The sequence below is a fragment of the Platalea leucorodia genome, assembly GCF_965183815.1.
Source record: "Platalea leucorodia genome assembly, chromosome: 9".
NCBI classification, from domain to species: Eukaryota; Metazoa; Chordata; class Aves; order Pelecaniformes; family Threskiornithidae; genus Platalea; species Platalea leucorodia.
Window position 1 is genome coordinate 13622780 of NC_138831.1, and position 26279 is coordinate 13649058.

The 26279-nt window shown below is 37.8% G+C and overlaps 1 protein-coding gene across 4 annotated transcripts; it reads right to left on the bottom strand.

Annotated features, from left to right (window-relative positions):
* Positions 1 to 458: 458 nt before the first annotated feature.
* CRBN (cereblon) lies at positions 459 to 25958 on the bottom strand. 4 transcript variants are annotated; one of them, XR_014229242.1, is made up of 12 exons: positions 25864 to 25958; positions 22242 to 22354; positions 21874 to 22076; positions 20862 to 21011; positions 16923 to 17085; positions 12820 to 12882; positions 12006 to 12090; positions 10466 to 10581; positions 7347 to 7411; positions 5669 to 5800; positions 3562 to 4100; positions 460 to 3379 (listed from the first exon to the last, which is right to left on the bottom strand). XR_014229242.1 is itself a non-coding variant. In XM_082322349.1 (11 exons), the coding sequence occupies exons 1-11, from the start codon at positions 25928 to 25930 to the stop codon at positions 3917 to 3919; spliced, it is 1338 nt and encodes a 445-aa protein (XP_082178475.1). In that variant the 5' UTR covers positions 25931 to 25958; the 3' UTR covers positions 461 to 3916. The 4 variants fall into 4 exon arrangements, 3 of the variants coding, with proteins under 3 accessions (XP_082178476.1, XP_082178475.1, XP_082178474.1); XM_082322349.1 differs by having other exon boundaries at positions 461 to 4100; positions 22242 to 22351; XM_082322348.1 differs by having other exon boundaries at positions 461 to 4100.
* Positions 25959 to 26279: the final 321 nt, after the last annotated feature.

Sequence of the window (26279 nt, forward strand, 5' to 3'; positions counted from 1 at the left end):
AGCATCTCTAGATGCATCTTCTCCATACTTTCACTACCTAACCCCCTCATTTATTTACCTACTAATTTCTCTTTGTGGGAGAAACTGGAGATAAAGGGGATGCTGGAAAAACCACCAGGACTCCTAAATCTTGTAAGTTACTATGGAGGGAACCAATTTGGGACTGAAGCTAAGAATTACTCAGGTGGATTAAAGCAAATAAGCGCATGGATGAGACAGAGAAAAGAGTTTGAGATGAAGGACTTCTTAAAGTTTCATTTTGCTTATTCACTAGAATGACAACCTACGCTCTCTCCATGTTATTTATTTCTTACCTTCTCCGTCCTTTGCCCATCGAGTCTGCACGTTCTTTGAAGCTGAAACTCTTTACTGAACACATTACTTTTTGAAGCTAACCCGTTTAAAACACAATGTAATCCCAAACATTTTCTTTCTTCCCATCCCAACAATCAGCAAAAAAAGATCAGTTTTGAAACAAACTGAATTTTATTTTTTGCAAATGTTTGCAAGCAACAAGATTTTTCTGAAAAGTTGTCTCCAAAGGCAGAGAGAGGAAGAGTTAAAGCGGAGAACGTGCTACCCTTTCCGCAGCTTTTACAAAGTCATTTAACAAAGGTGAAAAAACAATGAGAGGAACAAAATGAATCACAGCACATACAAAAATAGCATTATTAAAAAACAAACGGTAGAGTATTTGAACATGTTTTAGCCCAAGTGTGCAAGTGTCTATGTGATTCTACCTATTCACCAAAACTAAACTAAAATACACGGGAACTTGCAATATTACAGGCTCTGATTGTATGACGTCTTTCTGCTATTGCAACGGCAGCTTGACAATGAGCGGTTCTACGCCACACGTACCCCAGTCCAGCCGAGACCTGCCGCAGCGCAGGGCAGTCCCTCTTCTGGCCCTGCAAGACGGCCGTCGTCCCTCCTCCCCCATCAGACCTGACACTGATGTGGCTGTGCAGCCGGGACACCGGCCCTGCGCCTGCCTAATTCCTAGATCTCACTAAGAAGGACAGAGATTACGGCGGGAGAGAAGAGAAAAATGATCCCTTTTGGCAGCAGCCAGCAAGTCAATCGGATTAATTAACGCATGAAGCTACGTGCCAACCAATGAATGTAGTAAATACAGGAAATATTGTTGTAAAATGTGATTTCCTTTGTATTTAGCCCTCAAAAGCATATGATATCCATATTTGTCAGAAATAATTTTCAACAATCCCATCTAGTAGTTTTCTCGCCAAAAAGGAGAAAAGAAGCACAGAAAACATTAACCAATGTATAGAACCATCCACGACTCCACACCCGCCCTCTAAGTCACATGCTGGACGTTTTGAGCATTCTTACACGTGTAGCAGTGTAACGGCCAGCTTCACCATGGCAGGATTCATCTTCTTCGCAGCAACCTGAATCACACTTGTTTTCAACCTGGAAATTGTCATGGACTTTGAAATGGCCAATGTTACACAGAAGGTTAGGCAGATGGAACAGTATCATCAACAATAAAATTAAATTAGTGCTAAATTTACTCCCGGCTTATCTCACTTGATTATATTGGTTTACATTTGACTATATATACACAATACCAAAAATATGCCTATTTTGTATTCAAACATTGCCAACATAATGCCATTTTTAGTTGAGGCAATCCAAAAGACTTGGCCAAAAACCCAAAGACCTTATGAAGTTCAGTGATAGCTGAGAAAATAATTTTGACAACCTCCCTCACCATACCCTCAGTGAGTACTTAAATTGAACGGCAGCAGAAGGTACATTAAACCACCCTCAAACTTCTTGCTGCCAACAAGCCCTACTGAGGGTAATGGGAACAACAGATACTAGGTATCCTTGAAGGAAAAAAAACCCCCCGAGCCTACAGCTAAGCTGTGTGTGTGTGTGTCTGTGTGCACGCACGTGCACGTTGTGTGTACGTCTGTGTGCGTGCATGTGCATGGTGTGAGGGCAAAGCTAAGTATGATTGCAGTGGTTATCCAAGCACAGAGGTTTCACAGTCTCACTCTCACAGTAGTGCTTATCATTTCAGCCTTTTGAAAGCTTATTATAGAAACATAATCAAAATACAGAATGTTTTCTTGAAGAAAATGAGCCATCATTCACCCTCTATTTGTTCAGAATTATATTCAAAGTATTGCTTTTCACAGTTCACTGGCACGTCAGAGCACTGCACACAAAATTAAATACGGTATTAAAGATGTCTATGGAGAGAAAAAATGTTATCACAGAAGCACAGAGGTAGAAGGCTTCAAAGACCTAAACCTGAGTTACACAATTATTAGGTTCTACATACCTAGCATAATCAACTATCCTAACAGCCTTTGAGCATCTAGCATCTTTTCACATCTGGGTACCTTTTCAGCTGCACTGTGAGAGGTACCACGCTACCACTTAAGTCAGCTACTTGTCTTGCAGAGAGTTCTGACTTAGCCTTTCACTGAAGTGATCTGTCCATGCTACATATGTTTGACATAGGGGCGTGACTGAGAACAAGCAAGTAGTGTCTTAAATCTTAAGTAGCTTTGTGTCCTTATATTTAACAATGCAAGTTCTCAAAGATTTACTGTGAAGAAATAAAGAGTGAATGATAAACCTTCAAAAGAAAAAAAAAAAAATTGTGTATGTACACATAGTGAAGAAATCATCAGTTTCCATCACCAAAGTGCATTCCGAGGGAAAAACACCCCAATAAATCAGTGGCAAAAGCTGCCCCATTTTGGCACCTGATTTCTGTAGCATAGACAATGCTTCAGGCAAAAAAAACCCAAAAAAACAAAAAAAAACCCAAAACAAACCAAACAAAAAAAAAAAGCACCACCTTTTATTTCTGTTTTATTTAGAAACTTTTGCTCTTTGTAAGGTAAGGGTGATAATGTGAAATTTTACTTTATGATATGAAAGTGTAAAAGAAAAAAAAAATTAAAGAGATGTTGCCTCCCCCTTGTCCAAATAAGTACTACTGAAAAATCTCCATAGTTATGTATTTTTGACAGTACTTCACAGAACCCTGGACATCTATGCTGGTAAACTAATCTTCACAGAAATAATTTTGAAAAGTAAAATATAAGCACATTTGACAGTAAATGACAATGTATTTCATGTATATTTTGTATAAATAGTTTAAAATTTAAGACTTCTGAAGTCAAAGATCCTAAATATATCAGACAACTTACAAGGACCGAACACTTCACATGGGTTCCTTTCAAAGGGCATCTTGTAATGCAGCTGCTCTGGCTGCAGGTAGCAGGCAGCTCTTGCTTCTGCCAGTTACAGCACTGCCACCGACCTTACCCGCACAGTATCAGTCAGAAGAGACACGTCGCTCTTGTACTCTCTTTGATGGTTATTCAGCAAATATCTGAGAAACAGCACGAGCATAAAATTTGAAGTATTCCACATAGTTAGAAACAGGGATTCTCAGCAAAAACACTTTTAAGTATATTATGGAAAATACTCCACAGCAAGTAACTGGTATCTACTGTCATACATATATTGCATAAATTATACTCTTGTTTATTTGTAATTTTAGTTTTCCCCCACCTTCTTTCACTGCAAGTTGACAGCAGTAAACATTTTCAGAAGTTATACAAGAGAAAGTTCAGTCTGAAGTCTGTCCAGATGGATCAGATAGATTGATTTCTTGGTGTCTCATGCCACCTCCTCTCCCCAGCTGTCATTTTAAAGATTGAACCTTCAGTTCTCAGTGCATCTGAAACAACAGTAATGTGGATACACACCAAACCCAAATGTAGTGAGCCTGCTTGTTTGGTTGGTTTTTGTGTGGGGGCGTGGGTTCTTGGGTTTTTTAAGTTTAAGTAAGCATCAGAAGCAGAACTGAGCAGATGCATTTAAGAGACAGACTACTGCCTGTTCATCTCCAAAGCAGGTTACTAGATTACAGGCAGAGTAACGGTGATCTATCGTGGCCTGAGTCTTCCTCTGTTTCTGGAATCCGAGGCAGGAGAGCAGACCGTGTCAATCCCCAGAATTTCTGAGGTGACATATCCTTTTTGGTAGCTGTGAACTTCCATCCCATATGGTTTGCACAGATCCTGCACTGGGCTATAGTCCAGGCATACCTACCAAAAACAAAACAAAAGGTTGATGTTAAGGTATAAGGAAAAGACATCTTAAGTGAGCTGTGTTCCAGTATTTTTATCAGGTAAGAAGGGAATACTAGTCTAAAGCTAGATTTTCAAAGAATCTACTGGAATTAAGGTACTCAACTCCCACCTAAAAACCCCGCAGATCTTCTTAAAGAAAACATCATTCAAGTAGAGAAAGCAACTCAAGCATTTTACTAGCACAATATTTCAGCAGTATGATAAAATACTATGTGCTTTAAAGAAGAGTCAGAAAATGGTTCTCAGAGAGGAAGTTATTTAATGGAAATAAAACTGGTTTTTGCACTGCTCCTAGATTAACAGGGAATTGTACTTTCCAGAGCAACAGAGCTTTACTTTAACAGCTTTAAAACACAGAATATGAATATTTTGAAACCCTCATAGAAGAGAAGAGCTCAGAAAACACATAAGGATGAGAAAAAATAACTCTAGATATCATAAGCCACAAGTTTTCTTCAGGAGTCTTAAAGAGTGCATTTCTTATGACAGATATGCCACATATCCTCCAAGTCATTACTTGGTTCTATGTGATAATCCAGAAAAAAACCCCATGATCAACACGAGAAAACGGAAGAGTAAATGTGTACATGCATTACTCAAGAACCTTGGACTGGCTACAGACATAGCAACATATTATTTTATGCTGCTTCAGAAAAGGACATGATAGCCAAAGGGACAGAAGAATGATTTCTAACACTCTCGCACAGAAAGGACCACACAGAAAAGTGATCTGGTAAAAATGTATTTAAGAATATTTTTGTGAAACTAAAATTCAAATATAGTTTGACATTTGAGCTATTTTCAAGAGTTTGAATATTCAAAGTTTTGAATGAGCACCTGAAGCATGCTTGTCTAGCCAAAAAAACATTAAATTTAAGCTACCAGAGAAGGGTGACATTTTGGTGCAAGACCCTTCACTATTAGGCAGACTTTTAGATCTTGACAGTTAATTATGCTACTGTTACAGAGATTTTAATTAATTATCTAATAATAATAATAAATTAAATAAATAAAACCCCCAAAGGTAATCAGATTAATACAAAGTTAGTGATTTTTTAAATTAATGTAACATTTGTTCAGTTTTTAGATCTAAAACAGTATCTCAATAGCATAACTGCATTTATTTATTATGTTTCCCATTTGCACTTTATTTACTTTATGATCAAAGAAAGCTGAATGGAAACAGTAATGATGATTTTAGTTGTGGCTTATACAAAACTATACACAAAGAAATTCCCAGACAATCAGTATCCTGTTTATAGCTCTCAGATGCTAGACTACATTTTAAAATCTTAAGATATCCATATACTTAAAAAATTCCAGAGAAATTCTGAAACCATTCTATCTGAATTTTCCATTTTATTCTATATTTTGAAAAGGTCTGAATTTACTTTCCTATTTTTCATATCAGCAAAATGACAGCATATGTTTCAAGAATTACATATTTACTATTCCATCACAGGAATACATTTACAACCAAATTTCTCTCATTTACTAATAAAACTTCTTTTAACTGTTATTACCCAGGAAACCAGCTGTGCTCTGTTGATGGTCGTCCACTGAGATTCAAGTTGCAGGCTTTATATACAGTAAGGGTTTCATGGATGTACCCATGAGGATTCACATATGCTGCCATGGGTCCACATAAGGATAAACTACAACAGACAATTAACAATTTTGTCAGAGTTCAAGGAAGAAACAAAAACCAAAGGTGGTCAAATGTAAACAGAAGAAAAACTGCCAACCATGCTTAGAACTATTTTGCATAGCAAAAGAACCACTTTAGGCTGTGGAAAAAAAAGTACCTTTAATTATGTTATTAAAAAGTAAAAGAAAATAGATGCAAATGTAAATTATCATTGGTCAAATTTTCTTAGAATTGCAGAAATTTAAGTGTCCAGTGTTATAAATCCGATGCATTGATCACTGACATAAATTATTGCTGTTACCTACTTACTAAGTCCCTACTTCAGGAAAGGTATTTAAAAAGATATTATCACAAGGACTAAGACATTCTTGTGTTCAGACGAACCTCGCCCAGCCATTTGTGAAAGGGGACAAGTTACTTAGAGGATAGCTGACAGGATGCTATGGAAACTACCTCATTTAAGGCAGTTATTAATCTTTCCCTCAAAAACCTACAGCTCAGTATCAAAAAAAAAAGTATGATAGACTCATAAATCATTTTGCTTGCTGCTTTTGAATAGCAACTTCCAATAAAACCAAGTAAAACCTATATTGCTACTCTTAAATCTAACTTTAAAAGTAAGCAAAAATGTTCATTCATGACACTAACTTCTCGTCATTCTTCTGTTAAAGTACATCATATTGACACAGCAGGAATCGTGGTTTCTGGAAACCATCATTTGATTAGAAGATAAGAAAGGGCTTTTAATTACCATGTCAGCTTCTTATCACACTGATAAAGGAAAACTGTGGAGAGTCTTGCTTTGTTAAACCAAGACATCTTTTAACCTTCACATTATCATGTGATGGACAGATATTAGTTATTCAAGATAAAAATAGTGACAAGACTGCCAAAAGCAGCAATTATTTGGAAAATGTATAGTCTTATCATTGTTGAACATGGAAGATATTGTATAGGTCAAATATATAATGGGAATACATTGTCTAGTGAAATTATTAGGATTAAACCCTATAATCTTAAAATAAAAAAAAAGATATCACAACGCTTAATGACATAAATAGGCAATTTCCTTACATGACAGTATCCGGGGAGCCTATCTATACCACTCAATTAGTGCATTTTAATCTGCCATTGAAGCCTGTTAACATATAGAAGTTGGGACGTAATGCTGAGAGAGAATTTTTTGTCCTTTTATTTCTGAATAAAGTTCATGAGATCCCACATTTTATATGTAACAAATCTGTATTTCAGAACTCACTGCAGAGTGCACAACTCTTCAGTGGCAAGGTGCTGGACTAGGTGACGTAACATGGCCTTTCACACTAACTCCTGTTACAATATACATGCTGATGTTCGGATTTATTAACTTTTTATTAAAAAAGCTCAAATAACCTGCTTTGCTTTATAAAGAAAATTCCCTATAAATATTTACTTAAATTTTATTAGAGTTGTGGAAAACAGAGTAGTTATAAGACACATCCTAGCTTAATCTGTTTTGATGTGCCAATGTTTCTGATCAAGAACCTCCCAAAGATTAAGAGTAATAAACTCACCTGAATATTTCATTCTTGGTAGTTATTTCTGTATCTTGGCATTGCTTACAACAGAGAGATGTACACTTGAAAAGAAAAACAAAGAGGGTAATTTCATTCATTTCCAGACGCTTGTCAGCACAGTGGCAAATAATATAAATGCCTCTCCCCTTCCCTCAGAACAGACTTTGTACCAATTCTTTTGTTTATCTGGGCAGCAGTCACTTAGGCTTTCTCTTTCTAGCAAAGGATAAAAAAATGTTCTATTATTTATGGTAAACATTAATTGTTATCTAAAAGATAAAACATTTTTATACATTTTTTTTTGCCCTGCAAAAAAAAATCCACACACAGAAGAGAATCTGACTACACAAAGATAATAGATGAGTCAACCTTCTAAGGTTTCTAAAAGTTAATTCAGAAAAAAAAAACCTTTGCTCTTCTAAGATATAACACAGAAAAGGTAGATGAGTACAAATGCATCCATTAAGTTTTTCTAAATTTGAGAATACTGTAGATCAGTGGTTTTAATCTCCTCAAGAAAAATATGTAAGATGTATCGATCTTTCTCTTCAAGATCATAACAGATTAATCTACCTTCTACAATTTCTAGAAAGTAGAATGAAACAATTCATCACTGACATTGCCCAGAAAATAAGCATTTAAATCAGCTTAGTAGTACACTACTATTAATTTTCAGGAGGTGCATTACTTCTACCTCTTTTTAAAGGCAATACATGTGAAATTACCCCAAAAATGATCCACTACATTTTGGAACAAAATGCTGGGCCTAGGATCTTCACTTGGACAAGTTCCTGTGTGAGCACATTTCCTTTAAAAACTTGAAGTAAATCATAGCTTGTGTTTCCAAGTCTCCCTGAGCTCTGACTCCTGCACTCCACTCGTGATACTACGCAGGCTTAAGTCAGTCTTTACTCTCCCTTTCCTCTATTCTGATGCTCTGGGCTTGTTGCTGCATTTCAACTTCCTCCAGCTCCTTTCTTGCAGGCGACACTGGTTCTGCCCCACACTTTCAACACACTGTCTACTGATCTTGGAGACTGAGGGAGGAAAATTGCTCTACTACACAGATACTATTTATCATACACCAGTTCTCTTCACTTCCCTTCTTAAAGCCCACTTGGCCTTTCTCTCCTACCAGGGACCTTTAACGCCTGCAATCCCTCACTCTTTTAAATCGCCCTTACTCACAGATTATAACCTAATGCTCACATAACCCTCTCAGAATCCAATTTAGACAGCTACTTAATTCCATCCCTCCATTTCCAAACCTATCTAATTACTACAATTAGCACTCTCAAGCAGAATTCACAGAAGTGTTATACCTGTGAGTGATGTACATCCCTTTAAAAACAAGCACAGAAACAGTTAACTGTCTTTAATAACAGAAAAAGCTATTAAAAGTACAATACGCTGATATCAAAGACAAAAGAAAATGGATCACATCTTAGAATATTATTGTAAATTACATTCTGAACAATGAAACATGAGTAAACCAAAATATCTGTTATGTTGCCAGAGCACCCCTTCTCATTAAAGAACCCTGGCCTAAAAAGGGTGGATTTGACCAAAATAAATGTTGCTAAAAAATTGTAAAAAAACATAAGGCACTTACCATTCTCACACTAATATATTACAAAATAAAATGTCACACGTTGATGAAGAAAACACCTTTTTGGTGTAGGCTAAAAATCAACTTTACCTTCTATTTTATGGGGGTAACTTAAGTCCTCTTGTCTCTTTGGGATTTATAGAAAATATACTATGTACTGAACGTGAACAGTTCTTAGTAGTACCTGAATATCAAGAATATTTTCAGAGTTTCTGACTCAGGAACGACAAAATGAAGTTTAATCTGATTACAGAGCCTTACGCAAAAAACTGTCCATTTTTGTCTCAGAATTTAAGAGAGACATTTTCCGTCTCCTTTTCTCTGTATATTCCCTTTTAGATTTCTGGTGCATGAACTTTGGGAAGTGGAACAGTATTAAAATGACACTCTGGTTCTCTTTTGTGCAGAAACAGGCAGTACTTTTTAGGCAAACAGGCAAAATTTCCACTGCTCTATATCCAGTAGCCAAACACAACAGTGACTGGGGTTTTGTTATGCTAATGTTTGAGACAGTACTTCAGTATCCCCAGCAAGCTTACAACCAGCAAGGCGAGGGTCAACCAGGATGTATATAGCTATTCTTTGCGATATGAAAGTATTAACAAAATATTAATTTGTCTCTCCATTCAAGAATTGCATAGTAAATATTCCAGCTACCACTATCAAACATATAAAGAAGTTTACAGTTAAAACTTGTATTTATACCAATGGCTCTTTTTCAGTGTTTTCTCGTTGGAAAGAGAATAGCAATCTGAACTCCTGTGGGAGATGGTGTTGCAAATGCTGTTCCTAAACAAGTCAGATGCAACATGAGGCTGACTGATACTTAGTTGCATTATCAGTTATAACATATAATATTACTTATAGTACATATTATTATTAAGAAAGTATATATTATTATAAAGAAATGTACTATGTAAAAATAAAAAACTTTAATGTCCTACATTTAGAGCATTACATGGCCATGGCAATGGAAAGAGGGAAGGGAAGACAAGTTTTTAAACATCTTGAAAAGGTATTGCCTAACAAGTCAATACATGTCTTTTGCAAAAATCCTTTCAGTCCAATACTTAGATTTATACTCAATAGCTCAATACTACGAAGATTTATCTTTTGTTACAAAATCCACAAGTTTTCATCGCACAAAGATTGCGGTGTATCATACTGTTAATAGGGGGTTATGATGTTCCTAAGATGGTTATGAGCAACATTGGACTTCTAGCACCATCTCTTGGCTAAAAAAGTGCTGTGAGGTGTTGAAATACGATTTCCAACAAAAGCAAGTATTACTATATGTTTCTTGCTTGCTGCCAAACAAAGTCTAGTATTGAGAGAGAGCATTTTCTTTCTTGAGCAAACTTTTAAAAGGGAAGGAAGAAATAAAAGAACACCCAAATTCACTCTCTAGAAGTATTATTTGGAAATTTCATACATTTTTGTTATAGATTGTAACAATCACTCCTATTTTTTTGTGCAAAAAATTTAATGACAAGAAAAAAATACTCACTTTGTTCATAATATCTAATTCACACCGGAGTCGCTGAACAGCACTGCCTATTTTAAGCAACTGTATACGTAATGCATCATCAATTGGCAGGCAAGCAGCAACTCTGTAAGAAAAATCTGGAAATGAGAAAGTACCAGGCCTGTTAGAATTCTGGAGACAAATAAAACCTACTACTTCTACTCACTTACAGATAGAGTGCTGAAACTGAGGTTTACAGTAGACTTTTAGAGGTCATGTCAGTACATCCTGCTGCCCTAAGGCTGGAACATGTACATGTAAAACCTCTTCCAAGATATCTGTCTAATCCATACTTAAAGATCACTAGTGATGGAGACTGAAGAATGCTAGTAAGGTAATGTATTCTAAAACCAGAACAGACCTCTGGAGAACATTGTATGATACAGACTTCCACTTCTACAGTAAATTACTGAGTTTTCCAACCACTGGTTGTTACCTTTATGCTTGCACTTCCTCTTTTTCTTGCAAAAAGAAAGATGGGCTTTTATGAGAGAAGGAAAAATTAAAGAAAAAAAATCCCAAACATACACCTCCTTCATAAATTACAACCAAGTTATATTACTCACATTAGTACTAAGAAAGTATTCTTTACTGTTACATTGTGAGAAGGAAAAAGACATACTCTGTACACACTCCCTTCTGGAGGTTTTGGAGTTTTTGCTTTTTCACATTTGAATGCAGACCGAAATTAGATCCAAAAATATTCAGTCAAGATGACAGACTTTTTTTTTAAAAAAAAAAAAGTTTTAATATGATAGTAAATTCTGAGGCAGCAACTTCAATCAGGTATTAAAAAGGTACAAACACAAAAGGTAGCGGACTTTACTAGTCATTCTTTACTTTAGCTAACAAAAACCTTGCTAAGCTGGAAATCACCCCATTCCTCAGAGCCTGTAAAAGAATTCAAAAACTGAAAATTTAAGCCAGCAAAATATCAGTGTGCTGTGAATCATGAGAAAAAAAATGCCAAAAAATACTGGATTTTTTTGTTTGTTTTCAGATTATTTCATACACTTTCCATATACGGTCCTCTAAGCAGCACACTGGGCAAAGCAGATGGGAAGTACTTTCAACAACTACTTTAGGCAAATCAGAAACGAGAATTCCATGTACATCAAAACTATTGAGCCCAGACCTGTATTTGGTGCTTAACTGACTTCAGTTGCAGACTGCAGTTTGAATTTCCCCTTTATTAGGCATTTGAGAGTCTACACAGGAAAGGATGTTTTTCCCCTTAGAAAGGCTTCAACTGAAATTTCCTTCTTTACACTGAGATCACATTCCTCCTTCCATGGAGAACGATGGAGTTCTATTTCTTTTACTGAACATGTTTCCGCATGGTTGGAGGATGTTTATATGTTTAAAAGCTCTATCATCCTTTTGTCAAAGTCAATCACCAAAATTTATTGGAAACTGGAAGTGAAGGATGGACTGCCAATAAAAGGTAGTTATCTAAGTTTTGTTTTCTTAAGAAACTTAAAAAAAAAAGAAAATTGAGTTCATAGGCTAAACAACGTCATACCTATTGGGTTTGTTGGAAGAGATTCATCTTTAAGATTTTCATCCCATTCATGTAGCTGCCTCTTGACTCTTTCCATCAAGGTTTCCTTTTGTTAGAAGAAAAGCCTAATTTAAATACATAGGTATTTCTGTTTTCTTAGGAAAAAAAAAAAGGAAGCAAAATGTAGAGTAAGCTATTTTCCCTAAGTGGACATTAGCTTTTAAGCCTTACAATAATTACAGGCTCATTTTGTATCTACATATTTTAAACTAAGAGCAAAACAGGATGGGAAACGGGCCAAAATGAACCAACGGCCCATGGTGGTTATAACTCTCATTTGAGATAAGGAGACAACTGCTAAAATTCTAGAACTGTACAAATGAGATGAGGGCTAGCCTCCTCCCTACTGCTGCCTTTTCTTACACTAATTACTTTATGTACTAATATGCATATATACATATGTATATAAAGAAATATGTACATTTTAAATAGTAAACCAACTTCAGCAGGAAAGACAGATCTAAGACTATCTGGCACCCGGGTGGTTAGGACATTCACCTGGAGCATGTGGGACAGAGGATCGAGTTTTTGCTCTGAGACAACATAGCAGGAACCTGAACCTCTGCTACCCACCCCAGACGCATGCTTTAGCATGAGGGAACAACTATACAGAGTGGGGAGCTCTTCCTGCTCTTTTCACAGTAAACTGGAAACTATACACTAAAATGTAACTTATGAGCCAAAAAAATTAAAGCTATTACATTATCCAATAATTATATATTAAAACATACAAAACAAATTGTAGATTATTTGGAAATACACAGGGTGAACTTACAGCATCATATAGAGAGTAGAGCCAGGGAGGCCAAGATGTCAAACTTGCACAGTGGAACTTCCTCTAAAACCAAAACCACAAATATTTGTTCAACATTAGCAGATTTTAGGGTCAGTTCTTGTTCAAACAAATAAAACAGAGAAGAGATACCTGAATATTTAAAGATACAACCAATTATCACCATCAGACCAGTATTTCAACGTGAAGCTTCCAAACCACTTCTCAAATGCATTGAGAGCTAAGACTTCCGTACAAGACAGACAATATATGGATTTTCTCAGAAAACCTGTCTCAGCATTCGAAGTATTTCTAATATTTAGTAATAAGAAATTATGCCTTTCAAAAGAGTATTTATGTGAAATCTAGACAGTTCAAAAAAATGTAAGTACTATTAGATAGCGCATCTGTTCCTTAGTCTCCATCAATTGTTTGTACTTCAGCAACCGCAGCAAAACACTATGTAAGGTGATTAAAGTATCCATATTAATTTAGTCAAATGCATAAATAAAATGAAAGAAGGAGATTAACGGACCATGTCAGGTATTTTAAGCTAACATATATAAAGTCAAAGGATACATGATGATATTTTTTAAATGGAAATGTTAAAAACATAACCAAGTTAGGAATTGCAGAAGATGCTTTCTCACAGCAGAACAGTTACTGATTAAGAAAACTTAGTCTTGATGTTTAGTCATATATTGGTAGCCACTCTCATTCTGGTATCTATTTTTAATGGAAATCATATTTTCAGAAACGCTTACTGAACATCACTGCTTGTGCCACCCTACTGAAAACCTATTTAACAGCTTTATTATAACTTCCCAAAGACAATGAACAAAACATTGTACTATATCCATCTAACAACATCCTATGAAATAAAATTCAGACCCAAATAGAGCACTGAGTAAGAAACAAATGTGGAGGAGGAAAACAAAAGCAATAGAAAAAACCAAAAAAACCCCAAAAAAACAAAAAACCAAAGGTCTCATAACTATTTTTTATTGAAGGGTATTCTTTCAAAATAAAAACTTTACTAATAGGAGTGGCCCATGCTACTGTATCATACTTCGTTGTGAACATGACTAACGCGTTCAATTGTGTACAAAAATATCTATACAATAGAGAGCAGATATAGAGGAACAAAATATAAATGGCCACCAATATCACCTCTAAAAAATGTTCAGCCTATGCATAGCCTGTGCATATCCTGCAGACAAGAAAACCTAGATTATAACCGAATTCCTTAACCACCAAATTTCCAGCAGTGTAAGGTTATTTGCTTAGTTAACCAATTCTCTACAGTAACTTCAGAACACTTAAATTTATAGATTTAGGTTAATAAAAATCTAAAAAGCAGTACACTACATAACCACATTGCTTTCCAAAAGAGGATCTCAAATTGTTCTATAAATACTTACAAATTAAATTCTCATTTTCCCTTTGAGGGCAACTACCCTTATATTACAAATGAGGGGAAAAAAAATATAAAAATCAGGCAATAGAGACTAAGATCCACAGCAAATAAATGATACTTTGAAGAAAGAACTCAGGCACACCAAAACTCAAGTTACTGTTTTAATTAGCAAGTATATTTTCTGTGACAGCTGACATGGGGTCAGCTCTTGTATGGAGCAGAAACCGTTCTTAAAATGCAACTTCCACTTTCTGATGTTTCTCATCACATTAGTAAATATACAGAGGTACAGCTTGTCATATTGGAAACAGTCACAGTTCTACTGACATCAATAGAGTGACGGAGGTCAACAGGACAATGCCCCTACTCTGGATCTGTATCTCAGTCCACAAAACATGTGCACTGCATTTCAGCTACCATCAGATAGACTCCGTCTTGGAAAGGGATTTCTGCCCCACTCCCACTAAGTTTAGGGTTTCTGGGCTTGGTAACTCATAGATGAACTTGTTCAAGAACTCTGAGAATCAAAAGCTTTTTTTTTTTTTTGCTACAGAGTTCAAAACCATTGAAGAAAAAAAAAAATCCAAACCTTAACTGCATCTGACAATGAGGAGAGTTACGAGGATTCTATATTAATTTCTGAAGGTAGTTCCAAAGATCTCTACAGATACAGAAGACTTCAACGTATCTTTCCTCTTATATGCCACTGACTGAAACGGTGGGTTAAATAAATAATAAATAAGCCACAATTTTAGTTTTTTCAAAGGTGTCAGGTTGCCCTGTTTCACCACATCCTCTCCTACTGACCTCAGCGCTAACTCTTGTCCCATTAACCTTACCATGCATATTTGTCCACTGTTAATGATAGTTAGTCTTTGAAAAGCTTGCACTGTGCCTGAGAATGAGCTAGGTTTACACTTGAAAGGCTTTTCCTGGTATAACTATGCTAGTACGATACACTAGCATGGTGCTTATTATGGGAAACATAATTTATTCCAAGAAAATTATCCTTTTGACAGTACGTTTTATTTCAGACTCCTAAAGGAAAACGCTGTATACTGGTAAAAGTGCACATTCACTTGTATAAATGCATCTTTTAGCACCTTTTAAACAGCACAGCTGTCTCTAGCACAAATCACACCTTATTATTCTCCTGAGCAATGCAGAAGTTTGTAGCTTAGGCCTGGCATCAGCCACTTAGGACTCTTGAAAATTCTGCCCTACAATCTCAGTGTGAATTCCCTCCTGATTCCAAGTACTGTCACAGCTGCAGTGCTGCAAAAATACTGTAAACAAGCAAAGACAGAATTTGTGCCAGTGAAGCAAAATTAGATTCTACAAAAGTAGAACCTAATTCCCTAATGACAATGCCAACATCTTGATAATGATTATTTCTCCTCTACTTCTAAAGAAGTGTAAAGTCTGCATACTTATTAAAAAAGCTCTAGGAAATAAAATTGGTAAGACCATGGAACTGCTAATTCACTCACTCTCTGTGTAAAAGCATCATCTTCTGCTAATAACTACTATGTCAACATATGCAGAGTGCATGAAAAAAGTAGAGATTTCTATGACCCTTTCTTATCTTGTCACTTTTAGTACCATAATAAAATTTAAGAAAGTTTCTAAATTCAGTTAAAAAAAAAAGGGAAAAAAAAAACACGGGGGGAGATTACATATTAACTATCTCAGAAGGTAAATCTGTTGAACAAATACTAACAAATCAAAAAACAGACTTAGAAATACATGTGCAATTGGACAGAATAAATGGATTGTATAGAAATATTGTGACCTGACAAAGATAATGACTAAACACAAAAATCAGCAAGAACTTTAGACATGTGTTACATAAAAATTTACAAGATGAAAGCACAATACAAAGCATGTTCAAAACTATAAAGAACAACCTAGTTGTTAGCCAATAATCATCTGTGTGGGAATATCTGACTGAGTTAAAAAACCTGAGCCTGTCATTCTAATGCAGATTTTCTGTGAAGAAGTAACTGCAGGTACAGAAGTTACTCCTTTAGCTGATGCAGGTTTTAAAGCAAAATTAGCAAATGGAATTGTGATTCCAAGCTAAGACATTACAAGTCTTCAGCTTCATCACTGAAATTTAAGAGTCACATCCAAACCACCTCTGCTCTTTAAAGACCTCTTCTACCCTAATCAAACAGTCACAAAAATGTCCTTATTTCCAAAACCAAACCATTATGACAAGTACAAAGCAAAAGCACTGGCACTGTCAACACTGATTGCCAATATTTTTATTGTCAAAGCAATGTCAGTAAAAATGAAGATGCTTCTTTGACCTTCCTACAAGTAAAACCCTACAAACTTACTGTTTTTTCCACCAACATTTCATCATCTACCAGCATAACCAACCAGCACTCTCTCTGAGGTGTTTTGAATATGTAAAAAAAAAATTATAATATTACATGAATTATTATGTAATATTAATCTAATAATACTGTAATTAAAACCAACAAGAACTCATAATACAAAACGTGTATTTCCCCATTGCTGATGGCTGATAAACAATCACACAATATGCGACAAAAGCAGGAGGTTGGCATCTAGCATCCCAGTCATGCATCCTCCTCTAAAGATGAACAGATGGAATTTTATATTGCTTTTCAAAATACTATCAAAAATTAAAAGAAAAACACCACCACAACTAGCTTCTAACCTTTTGATATTTCTGCCACCATTGATGTATAGCTCGGTCCTGCCACGCTGTAGGTTTCGAAGAAGGAAATATATGGCATCGGCTGAGAGACTGCAGCTGTACTGCTGACATTGTTGAAGGCAGCACTCGCTCAGGAAGGATTTGTACTTTAGCCTGCTGGATTCTGATAAAAGAAAAAAAAAATATGAGATATACACACATATACAAGAGTTTAAAAAAATGGATTTTACTCCTTATAAAATCATAGGCTTATGTAATAGATCTAATCACTACATAGTACTTTAGAATTTAAGCAGCAATCCATTTAATCAGATTTTTAAAGTTGTATTAATTTAAATCAAATCACCTTAGGAAGCATACAGCATATCTGTAGCAAACCAAACACATACTGTTCTAGAACACAGATTATCTCATGCCCTTGGCTAAATTACTAAAGCCACTGTGCTGCCTGGACTTTGATCTCCCTAAATTGAAGACAGAAGCAATCTCTATTTTTCCTTTTCCTTTAAAAAAACAGAATTAGCTGTTTTCCAAATATTTTTTGCACTGGTATACAGAACTCTTGCAGAGTGATGAAGATCACAGCTTTAACTTTTTCCGCAAAAGTTTCTTTGCTGTTTTTTTTTCCCCACACCCTCTCACAGTTAGCTTCCTTTTCCATGGGATACAACAGGCTGTCTTTGTATTTTAGAGCACTAGGTATCTGTTGGGATTGCGGTAGACAGAATTACAGCCAGACTGACAGTGGCAACACAGCAGAACATTCTACCATCTCAGCATTGTATTTTTAGATTTTTGTCTCCTCAAGTTACTTTTGGTATAAACTAATAGTCAGCTATTACATATCAAACCCTCAGAAAGGAAGTTCAGCTGAAATGCAGTTTGCTATCTTCAAACCACAAAAGCTTATGTGCTTAGCTGGAGTTCAAAATCAGCAGAAATAGGATATAGACTCTGATCATCTTTTAATATCCTAGCATCAACCAGGTCACCTATTCCACAAAGAGTTCAGCAACAGCTATGTGGCTACTAAGAATACTGTCTAGCAGGAAGGACTTTATATTTTAACAGTATTATGCATCAGAAATCCTCAAATATTATGATGCATGTCATTACAAACTTCCAATTGTACTTACAGGGACAACACTGCAGAGGCAAACATTCATTTTTCCAATAATTACAGACCTCTGAATTGTGCCATCCCTTAATATTCACTACAGATATCCATGTGTCAAGACACCAACAACAGACACAAAGCTAGTACATACTAACCTAGCTATCCTTGTCCCTCAGACAGCACCCTGGCCGTTAACCTCATGCCAGCAGCCCTCACAGCTGGCTCATTAGGGTTCCGATCACCAGAACTAGATTCCCTAACAGCACCAGTATCAAGTTAGAAAGCCTTAGGAACTTTACTGTACAAAATTGAAAATGTAAATGTACACGTAAGGTTTAAAAGACCTAACAGATTACTCTTGCAAATGACAGAATTAATGACAAATAATTAGCCCAACCACTGAATCAGAAAGGCCTGGTTTTTGTTTTCGCCAAAGCAAAATTTTCAGCATTTCTTACTGCTGATGATTTGGAAGAGGTTCACAAATGGGTAAGTACGCTCAAATACTGACTATATTACTGAGACTTGAAGCATTCATCCATGAGCCTGGAAAAGTTTCTGTTGAGACAACTGACATACTCAGGTAAATCACAGTCATTCTGATGATATTAAGGTAAACACCGATTCCGATCTTGCTTCTGTGTGCATAATATACAGACCCCTGTTTGTTCATGTAGGGCTCTGATCACTTTGCCTGTTGTTACTTGCATAGGTTTACTCTGAAGAAATGCTGGGAAGTGTTTCTGTTCTGAAAAGTGCCAGAATACTGGGACTGAGCAATGATTCTAGCTTAATTCAAGCATTTTGAACCCCATATGCATCCCTACAGAATTCCCAAGCACGTGACTATCTGAAAGCAGAGTAACTCTATATAGTTTAAGTCATTCCAACAAATCTAGAGCTTGCCATGATGAGATCTCACCTCCCTTATTTCACAATTTAAAAATTCATACGTAATAAACTTGCGAACGTGCTGTGTAAAAGTGATCTTTGCTAGTCAGTAGATATAAAACCATCATAATAAAATGTTTTAACAGTACAACAAAATCACTATACATCTTAACTGTTTCTGGATACTGAATTCTCAGTAACAATGCCATTGCTACTATAGCTGTCCAAGTACTGCCATCTTGTGTTCAGCAATGGTTCTTCTAAGCTGCAAAATTTGGAATGTTATCTGTAACCAAATGTTAGATAGTGATAAATAGCAAGTAGCACATGTATTCTTCATTTTTTCAGCTGCAGGTCATAAGAAAACTAAGAAAATGCTGATCTCAGACTGTTCCTAGGCCTCTTTCAGAGCAGTGCCACTATACTGAACAATAGCAGAATACAGATGATAAGCTTTAGATTTACAGATTCAGACTAAGATGTTATATGCCTTGCAGTAAAGATTACAAAAACCTCTAGCAATTGTGCTCATGCACATGAGTTGTCACATGCTCACAGAATCGATGTCTGGAGCCTGTATCATTGGAACATGATGCTGACAGAGGCTCATGATGCAACGCATGATGTCAAGAATAACTTGAAAACGATAGAAGACTCAGCATACTCTTAACTAAATGCTAAGGGTCTCAGCCACTTTTTTAAATGGACAAAGGTATTAATTACATAATATGATAAAACTGTCAGGAGCCTCTAAGTATCACAGGTATCACACTGGAATATAGGAAAGAACAGGACTAGAATATAGAAAAGAAGAGAACACTCCTATCAAAGCTGATTTGAGAGTGTCTGACAAGCACATGAAAAGAATTGTCAACCAGTAACAGGAGAAGTAGCACTTTTCTATCAGTGAATTATCAGTGAACAGTCAGAAAGGAAGAGGTAAGACTTGCTGAAGGTAAGGATGTACTGAACTGTGACAACGGTTAAACAAGATTTAGTATTTGAGAAAGTGAAAATGATGGGCTGCTTGTAGTTAGCAAAAATCAAGAACCTATTTTCATATTCAAATATTTATCCAGAAATCTCAGTGTGCTTTTAATGTTTTACAAAGGGAAAAATGAACAAGAGAAGCAACTTGTTTCTCCATTATTACCAGACTTCAGTCCTCCCTTTTCATGGGCAGCTTCTCATGAAAGCCACCACCCCTCTGGGCACAGTTACTGTCCTCTCCATATCTGAATCATGTAGCTGAATCCTTCTGTATGCTGTTGAGGCTCAGTAGTTAAAGATTACTCAAAGTACAAAACAGGACAAGTATATTGTTATTAGCTGCAGTGTCAGACCCTTGCCTGCAGCAGTTCAGAGCTGCAATTGCACATAAAGTTATGAAGTGGAACACGTCGATGCAGACCATCTCTAGAAAGGTCTCCTTTCAGAAAATGAAAGTTACAGCTCTTCAAAGGCATAGAATCTGGTCGCTATCAGAGAGGCTTTCCACAAGACAACAGAAGGCACACACTTGATATTGTATCCTCTCATTTCACATCTGGTTTGAAACAGGGATGTGAGAGACTTTAAAATAAAGCTTTAGAACTTACAATGCAGGCAAATCAACATCTTTTTCCTGACTTAGTTTTCAGAAACAAAGTCATTCTGACAGATGTTTTCTCACACACATCAAATCAAACTACACATAGCTATTCTTTAGAGAATTTTATAGCAAAGTTATTAACAACTAAAACATGAGTCTCAGAACAGGAAATGTCAGAAGTCCTTAATAACCAGAGAAGCTACTGATTAAGCATTCAATTAATATCTATACTAATCAGTTAATTGTGTGACTGAAAGGGCAGATGAACCTGCAGTAAAATGTAAATGTTTTGGTGAAACAAGATTTGCAGTATGTAGAATTAAATACATAATTTTCTTACCCATCTGACTGGGTTCTTATTTCAAGCACCTTGAACCTCTGTCTTCCTATTGCTTTCACTTTGACCGTTTCAATTCCATATTCCTGCTCTTCTCTGTAGGCATATATTTCTGCTGTCGTTCCAAAATGTGCTTCCCTTTCATGTACGTTACTAAAAGTAACAGAATTAAAAAGGTTACCTACGCTCCAAATGGCATTGCTCATTCAGATTCCATGAGTTAGTCTACCTGTGCTGACTGTACACAATTAGTCTTATCAAAAAGTAAACTTGGTAAAATACCTTGAACTAACTGCAATCATTATTTTTCCATTTTAAAAGCAACTTTTAATGTTTTGTTTGGTTGGGGGTTTTTGCCAGTTGACTTGGTTTTATTTTAAGGTCTAGAGGTGAAACTCTGGGAACACCAGTGTAACTGCGTTTGAAATGCAGATACTGAAAAGTACCAAAATTCTTTAGATTGACTTTCTAAAAATAACTGCTCCCACCTCCTACATAATTAAACCACAGTAAACTGGGGGAAGAGGGAGGAGCATTCCCAACTTCTTTTGGCACAGATTAGACTTCCATCTTTTCTGCTCTTCTATCACCTCCCGTCTCTCAACTCTATTCTGAAACATTTGTCTGTGCTTGTTAATTTATACACAAAACAAGCAAATACACCTTTACAACAATACAGCTCTCAAAACAAGAATCTGATTTTTACATTTCAGATCAAGGCTTATTCTTTAAGCAAGATGGAGCAGTGCATTCAAACAGTTACTGAAGTCAAGAGGATGCTCAAACAAGGAAAGCAGATCAGCGCTTACTGTTTCTGTATACAAACATGTGATATCGTCATGCAGCTACCCAATATGACATGAAAACCTTTTTATTACGTATCGGAAGACAATTTTTGTCAAACTATTTCAAACCACAGAACTGATGCAACCATCTGCTTTTGATTTAGTATCCTAAGAAATTGTGCTAAAAATACATGCTGCATACCATCAGTAAACCCACTCGTGTATTTTACCTGTATGCAAGAACAGCAAACGTTCTGTCTTTCTGAATTAAATTCCGCACCATGCTAACCTCTTGAGGGCGAAAAAGCTGAAGAGGTAACGTCTGTCCAGGAATCAACATCACCATCACGTGGGGTAACACTGGAATCACCTGACAGCTGTCATCATCATGCACCGTTCTTCCATGAAACTCTTCCATATCAGAACCTAAATACTGAAAACAATAAGTAAGGAAATGACAGTAGTATAAGAGGTTTCGGTGATTTACAAGGATAAAATAAAATCAGGTCTTTGGCTTAAGGATATTACAATAGAATTACACAAAAACAATCAAAACCTCTTCAATATGTATTTAATGGACAATATATGAAGAACATACCACATGTGATGTTGGCAAACTGGTATCAAAATTAATGACGTTTGGCTTTTCAGCTTCTTTACTACCTTGATCTTCAACTTCCATTTCATTGTCATCCTCTTCCTCGCTCTCTGCTAACAAGCACACATAGAATACCATGTAGAGATCAATCAGCAAAGACTAAGATACTGAGAAACCACCAGAGAATCACAGAAATGCATTCAGTATTCCCAGGCTACAGCCTTTCACGGGGAAGCAACTTTTGTATTTGTAAACTTGTGAAAAATAATTTTCTTGCTGTTACAGCAAAATCACCGTTCTATAGAAAGGGTCAAAAGCTAGTAATTTATTTTTTAAAGGCTAAAGAACAACTTTTATTGGAAGAAAATAAACAAATTCTGTCAGCTCAGTTCTTCACTACAGTAGTATTTACTTATCTCAATTCTAAATGTCTTCTGCCTGTACACGGGGATGACAGATAACTTAATTTCTTGTAGGATGCTGAATACAGTGTTTGATGCAATACAAACGTGAGCAATATAACTGCACACATAAAGCAAATGAGTAAAAAGTAATCTGAAGCTCTATATTCATGCAAAGACTCTTGCCGGCATTTTAGACAATTTCACTGCTGTCAGCCTCTCCTGTGTGCATACCAAACACACACACAGACACAAACCCCAGCACACGCACAAACCCAGCAAAGGCAACTATTAAGGAAGCAAATAACATGACCCTGCAAAGGACTTCAGGTTCAAAATAGCATTTAAAAATTACTACTTTCTTCCCATTTCTCAGTTCCAGGTGTCAATTCTAAATTTACTTTCAGGCAAGAGGACAGGTAAATTATCAGTATATTTTGGAAACACATAAATAGTGCATTTATCTGTATAAAATCTGCATAAATATTTACAATTAAATTAAAAAACATACCGAAGACAATAAAAAAATATACCTATCTCTAAAATGCTGGTTTCACTGACTCTTCTGTGCATTACCATACAATGTATGCCTGCAAATACTCACCCAAAACAAATGGAATGTAATTATCACAAACCTGTAACTGTCATACTTGATCCTATTTCTTTTAACATAAACAGTATTTATATACCATGTTATATCCAAAATAGACGTTATGAACTTTGCAAAACGATCTGCAGGATTCTTTTACACCAATAACTGCTGGCTAAGGAATAATCCCAATGGTGCTGAAAAACACCATTTAGATCTTAAAAGCTATTACATTACAAGGCAGGCAGAAAAATATCTTTACAATAGTCTACCTAGTTGCCTGCCTTTGCAATTAGTATCTTCTTAAGAAATAAACCAGAGTTGAAAATTTAAAAGGCGGAGTGATTATCTGAAAGGTATTGTAGGCAAATCTTATAAAAGAAAGATGCTCCAGAAGGAAGGAGTCTTCCTTCAGAAATGGGAGCACCACTGCTCTCTTTCACTGAGATCTTACTATTTCTGAGAGTGGGAGGACAAGAGAACAATGAACAAGATATTATAAGCTGGTTTTGGAGAACCTTTTCTTTCCCTCTTTGGCCTTCAAACACATTTGTTAATGTATTCTTTACAAAATGTTTAGTCAATAGTCTTCTTTCTGCTTCACCTCACTTTTTTTTTTTTATATATTGCATAGTTTACAGAACCTTCTCTGTAGGAGGCACAGCACAGCACACTGATGTTATGGCTCCATCCTATATTATATTCATCTCAACAAGAAATGATCCAGCATGATGAGAAAAGAGGTTACAGACTCTCTTTGGTGTTCTACCTAATTACTGAACTTAAAGCAATAAGGTATCATCTTCCTAATTACTGTAAAAATATTCCATTTCTTTATGAAATTTCTCTTCCATTATATTCAGTTAGAAATCCTAACCATGAATAATTGCAAAATGTTTTAAGACGTACAAAACAGCAGGGAGGGAAGCTGCCTTCATCAAAAATTATATTCTGGTTTGCATGCACTCTCATCAATCATTAGCAGTTTTTATAGCCTTTTAGAGAGAGGCTGTTTCACTTTGGTTTTTTGAACACAAAAGGAATTAACAGCAGTTGATTAGAAAGAACTGTGCCCTGCAAACTTTTGCTTGTTCTTGCCAAAAACGCACGCTAGCTGCTGTGTGGTGGCAGAGGAACGATGACTCATTTTACTGCAGCAGCACCATGTGAATGTCGAAAAAGCACCACCGTCTTTACTCTCCTGCTCGATCACACCACAGGAACAGGAACAGGAGACGGAAGGCAAAAGGAACAGCATCTTTTACATCCTTAACTATCCATATTTCTGTTGATTTTTTCTCTTTCAAGATTAGCGAGATTCCCACTACACAGAAACAAGGGAAAGGCAAGTGCCAAAGGCACCCTGCATGACAAGGCTCACATTTCCTTCATGGCAGCTTAGGCATTCCTGGATGCTCATCCTGGCCCACTAACACTACCAAATCTACTCTCAACATCTTTGTGCAGAAATGAGGAAATATGAACCTCATTTAAACAAACAGGAACAGGGTAGGAAATACTAAGACTATATTTCCTAAAATATTCAGGAAATATTTTCATATTATTTTAAATATACAGGCATAAAATGGTCATAGAATTTCCTGCTATAGGAAATTACATTGGTTACTGGAGGGACTTACTGCTACATTCTCCTCTGCATGCTTATTCTGAAATAATGTTTTTTCCAGTTTAGCACGAGCTGCTTCCAAAACCATATGATCTCCTGTCGGTTTGGGGGCACTATAAGCTAAATCAGAAAAACGCACGTTATTATGCAATGGGTATCTCCATGAGGAATCACGCTGGTGTATGCGGATGGACAAGCCGGGCTGTTCTACAAACTCCAGCTTAAATACTGCAGAAGTCTGGACAGCGCGTGGAACCCAACACTGCCCTCAAGTCCTGTGCACAGCACCTCTTGCTTCCCTGCTTATTAATGGCATTACAGAGCATTTAAACTGAGTGGAGACTTTCTAAAATAACAACAAACGTTTTCCTCACACTTCGTTTGGTTTTACAGAGGTCCAAATTTACAGGGAAGAGCGTCTGCGTTTGCTCGCTTTGGTGGAAACCTCACAGCATGTTCCGCCCCATCAGTCGCCCAGCGCCTAAACACCCACGGACCGAGCCTCCCCTCTCCCACCGCGGCACCACGGGCTCAGTCAGCCCGGGCTGGAAGCGACCGACGGGCCAGCGGCAGCCAGCCGCCGCAGGAAGGCTGCCGCTCCATTAGTCGCCGTTTGCGCTGCACCGCCCGCCACCCACCTCAAGGCTACCCCGGCAGCACCGCCCGGGCTCCCCAGAGCTCCCCTTCTTCCCGCACAGCCCCGCAGCCTCCTCCTTGGCCCCACTCCGCCCTCCCTCACCCTCTCCCCGGGCCGGCGGGAGGCAGTCCCCGCTCCCCACATCGCCTCCCGCCCCATGCCCCCGCCCAAGCCACCCCCCTCGGCCCCACAGCTCTCCCTGCCGCCCCTTCCCCGCGATCCCGCCCACGCACCGGGGCCCGGCCCCCTCCCCGCCCGCGGAGCCCCGGCCCGGCGCCTCACGCCCACCCCAGCCTAGCGCCTCCTCCCCGGCTCGGCCCGGAGCCCCGCCGGCTCCCCCTGCGCCCCCAGCCGGCCGCGGCCATTACCGGGCACCAGCTGTAGGTGGTTCCCCATGTTGTTATGGGGCTCGCCACCTCCTTCCTCGGCGGCCATCGCTGTTTACCCGGAGAGGAGCCTGGGAAGCCGCCGGCGCGGAGGGAGGAGGCGGGAGGAGGAGGAGCCCAGGAGCCGCGGCCCGGGGGGCGGCGCGGCGGCCTCTAGCGGCGCCTCCCGGGGAGTACAGGGGCTGCTGGCGGGCCGGGCCTGTCCGCCGGCTCCCGGGGCTTCGTGTCGTCCCGCCCCGGCTCCCGGCGGGTGTGTCTTACACAGCGGGCGCCGAGCAGGGCTTCGCGGAGCGCCGGCGGGCGGGGAGGCAGGGCGCTGTCCCTCAGCGCCGCGCTGAGGCGAGGGCGGCCGCTGCGGGCGGCGGCACCGTGTGCCCCAGGGAGGGCCAGGCCCGCCG

What these genes read in the sequence shown, in the direction of transcription:
- CRBN (XM_082322348.1), bottom strand. Translation starts at nt 25,930, where the DNA reads ATGGCCGCCGAGGAAGGAGGTGGCGAGCCCCATAACAACATGGGGAAC. An exon ending in ATAAGAACCCAGTCAGATGG is followed by an intron (nt 17,086 to 20,861) that starts GTAAGAAAATTA and finishes TTCTTTTATCAG; the next exon opens with AATCCAGCAGGCTAAAGTAC. An exon ending in TCTTCCAACAAACCCAATAG is followed by an intron (nt 10,582 to 12,005) that starts GTATGACGTTGT and finishes TCTCATTTCCAG; the next exon opens with ATTTTTCTTACAGAGTTGCT.